General features: G+C 36.9%; 1 protein-coding gene across 1 annotated transcript; it reads left to right on the forward strand.

Annotated features, from left to right (window-relative positions):
• Positions 1,155-1,941, forward strand: LOC109344672. Its single transcript, XM_019583426.1, has 2 exons — positions 1,155-1,766; positions 1,855-1,941. Exons 1-2 carry the CDS (start codon positions 1,155-1,157, stop codon positions 1,939-1,941), a joined length of 699 nt encoding a protein of 232 aa, XP_019438971.1.

Consider the following 2,959-nt stretch of genomic DNA (forward strand, 5'->3'; position numbering starts at 1 on the left):
TAAGAAATGGATACATGTCACTTATAAACTAATCATTAATAAATAAAATATCTCATTATAACATATGGCATCTTACTATGTGTAGGAGATAAGTAGGAGAATGTAGTAGGAGGATATATCATTTTCCCTTAAAAATGAGTAATGTTATATCCTCATACTAAATCCTCTTACTAATCCTCATACCCACAAGAAAGTAACACATGTCATTTATAATTCAATCATTAATATTAATAAATAAAGTATCTTCTTGTAACATATTTCATCTTATTGTGACATATTTCATCTTATTATGGATAGGTGAATAAGTAGGAGATTATAATAAAATGATATATCATTTTCCATTTTCACACACTACAAACCCTAAACTTCCAGCTCTCCCTCTTGGATTTTACCCCTCATCATTACTCAATACTTCAACTTCCTCAGTTAAGTTCATCCCTTTTTATTTTAGAGATAACCTACCAACACATCAAATTTCATATATCACTTATTTGTATAAACCACTTTACCCTTTAGCATTACAAAGAGAAGATGTATATTAATAACAGATAATATTAAGATATCATAAATTCAACCACAATACATTAATTGGTCCTTAAAATTGATGGGAAAGGAAACTAAAAGCCTCAAAGATGAAATGGAATTAAAATCCACGATACAACAGAAATTGTGACTTTCAATTTGCCATAACCACGAGAACAAGAGTCACCATCCCAAAAGCACATGCCAATTGCTTTAGCCAAAACAATTCAAAAAATACCGTTATCCATGTTAAATGTATTTTAGTTATTAGTAAAGGCTAGTCTTATCTTTTTGTATTTACTTAACTTCCTATATGTATTGGCCCTTTGGCCTTATCTCCATAATTAATTCCAAATTGCATTTCTCCTCTCCCTTCTCTCTTCCTTCCTATGCAGCTGATCTAACATTGTATCAAGAACAAGGTTTGCCAAGGTCACAGCTTTCGCGGATCCAATTAATGCTTCTGGGTTCCATCATCTTTTCTTCTTCTTTGCAGTGGTAGATCAGCCTCCGCATTTCGCAGATCGGAGATCTCAGTTTCAGATTCGCAGTTTTCGTTGAGCGAGTTTTTCAGGTTTTCTATTTCTCTTTCCCTTTGCATTTCGATTTCCCTGCTGTTGTGCTTGTTAGTTATGGCAACTGAAAGAGATGATTCTTTGCAATCCATTAGTGTGCAACTAAATGGATCTTCCAACTATGCATATTGGAGTTATGTGATGAGAAATTTTCTGATTGGTAAACGAATGTGGGGATATGTTTCTGGAACTTTTGTTAAACCTACAAATAGTGCTACTGAAAATTATGCAAAGGAGTTAGAAACTTGGGAAGTGAACAACTCGAAAATTATTACTTGGATTAATAATTCTGTTTCGCAATCTATTGGTGTTCAACTTGCAAAATATGATTCAGCATCTCAGGTTTGGGAGCACCTTAAACGATTGTATGTGCAGTCCAATTTTGCAAAACAATATCAGTTAGAGATTGATATTCGAGCTCTCCAACAACATAGCATGAGCATCCAAGAGTTTTATTCTGCTATGACTAATCTTTGGGACCAATTGGCACTCACTGAATCTGCAGAATTGCAAGCATTCACACCGTACACTGATCGCCGGGAACAACAGCGTTTAGTACAGTTTTTGATGGCTCTTCGAAATGATTTTGAAGGCCTACGTGGTTCCATTTTGCATCGCACTCCTCTGCCATCTGTTGACTCTGTTGTTAATGAACTTTTAGCTGAAGAAGTTCGTTTGAAGTCCCACTCTGAAAAGGGAATTGTTGACAAAGGGATTCTGCCAAGCCCCTCTGTGTTTGCTGCTCCTGTTGTGAAAGGAAAATCTCAAGGCAGAGTCAATTATGATGAATGTAGCTTCTGTAAGGAAAAGGGTCATTGGAAGGCTCAATGTCCAAAATTATTGAAGAAGGAGCAACCTTATCAACCACCTCAGTGGCGTCCGCCTCAGTCGAAATACAGGAACTTTCAGCACACATCTCAATCTTCCAATGTTACTGCTGCTACTGCTGTTTCTCCATCTGCCACCCCTGGGATGGTTCACTCTGGGTCTAACATGTCTGACCTGGTAGAACAATTTCAGAAGTTTCTTGCATCTCAGCCCAATGCTATGTCAGTCTCTCCTAATGTAGGTCTGTCTTCTGCTGGTTCATCAGGTATATCATCCTCCATATGGATCCTTGACTCTGGAGCGTCCCATCATATGTCATCTGACTTTAAATCTTTTACATCTGTACATAAGCCGTCCTGTGTATCTGTTATGACTGCTGATGGAACTCCTATGTTATTGGAAGGAGTTGGTTCTGTTTCTACACCTAAACTATCTCTCTCTGATGTTTATTATATACCTAACCTCACTTTAAGTCTTACTTCTGTTAGTCAACTGTGTGATTCTGGTTTCTCAATCTTATTTTCCTCAACTCATTGTTATGTGCAGGATCCTCAATCGAAGAGGCTGATTGGGACAGGCCATAGACAGGGGGGCTTTATATTTTGGATGAACTGAAGCTTCCACATGTTGCAGCTCCTACTGTTGATTTATCATCTTTCCGTTTGAATTTGTCTTCTTCTAAGTTTTATTTATGGCATTCTCGTCTGGGTCATGTATCTTCTCCTCGTTTGAAATACTTAGCATCAACGGGAGTCTTAGGATCATTACAACCAAATAACATTTCTGACTGTTGTGGTTGTAAACTTGCCAAGTTTTCTGCTTTACCTTTTCCTAAAAGTGTTTCAATTTCTAAGGCACCTTTTGATTTGGTTCATTCTGATGTATGGGGTCCATCCCCAATTGCTACTAAAAGTGGATCAAAATATTATGTCTCTTTCATTGATGATTACACCCGTTATTGTTGGGTTTTTCTTATGAAACATCGTTCTGAATTCTTTGCTATTTATTGTCATTTTCGTGCTTTGGTTAATACT

The sequence above is a fragment of the Lupinus angustifolius genome, chromosome LG04 (assembly GCF_001865875.1).
Source record: "Lupinus angustifolius cultivar Tanjil chromosome LG04, LupAngTanjil_v1.0, whole genome shotgun sequence".
In the NCBI taxonomy this organism is placed as follows: domain Eukaryota; kingdom Viridiplantae; phylum Streptophyta; class Magnoliopsida; order Fabales; family Fabaceae; genus Lupinus; species Lupinus angustifolius.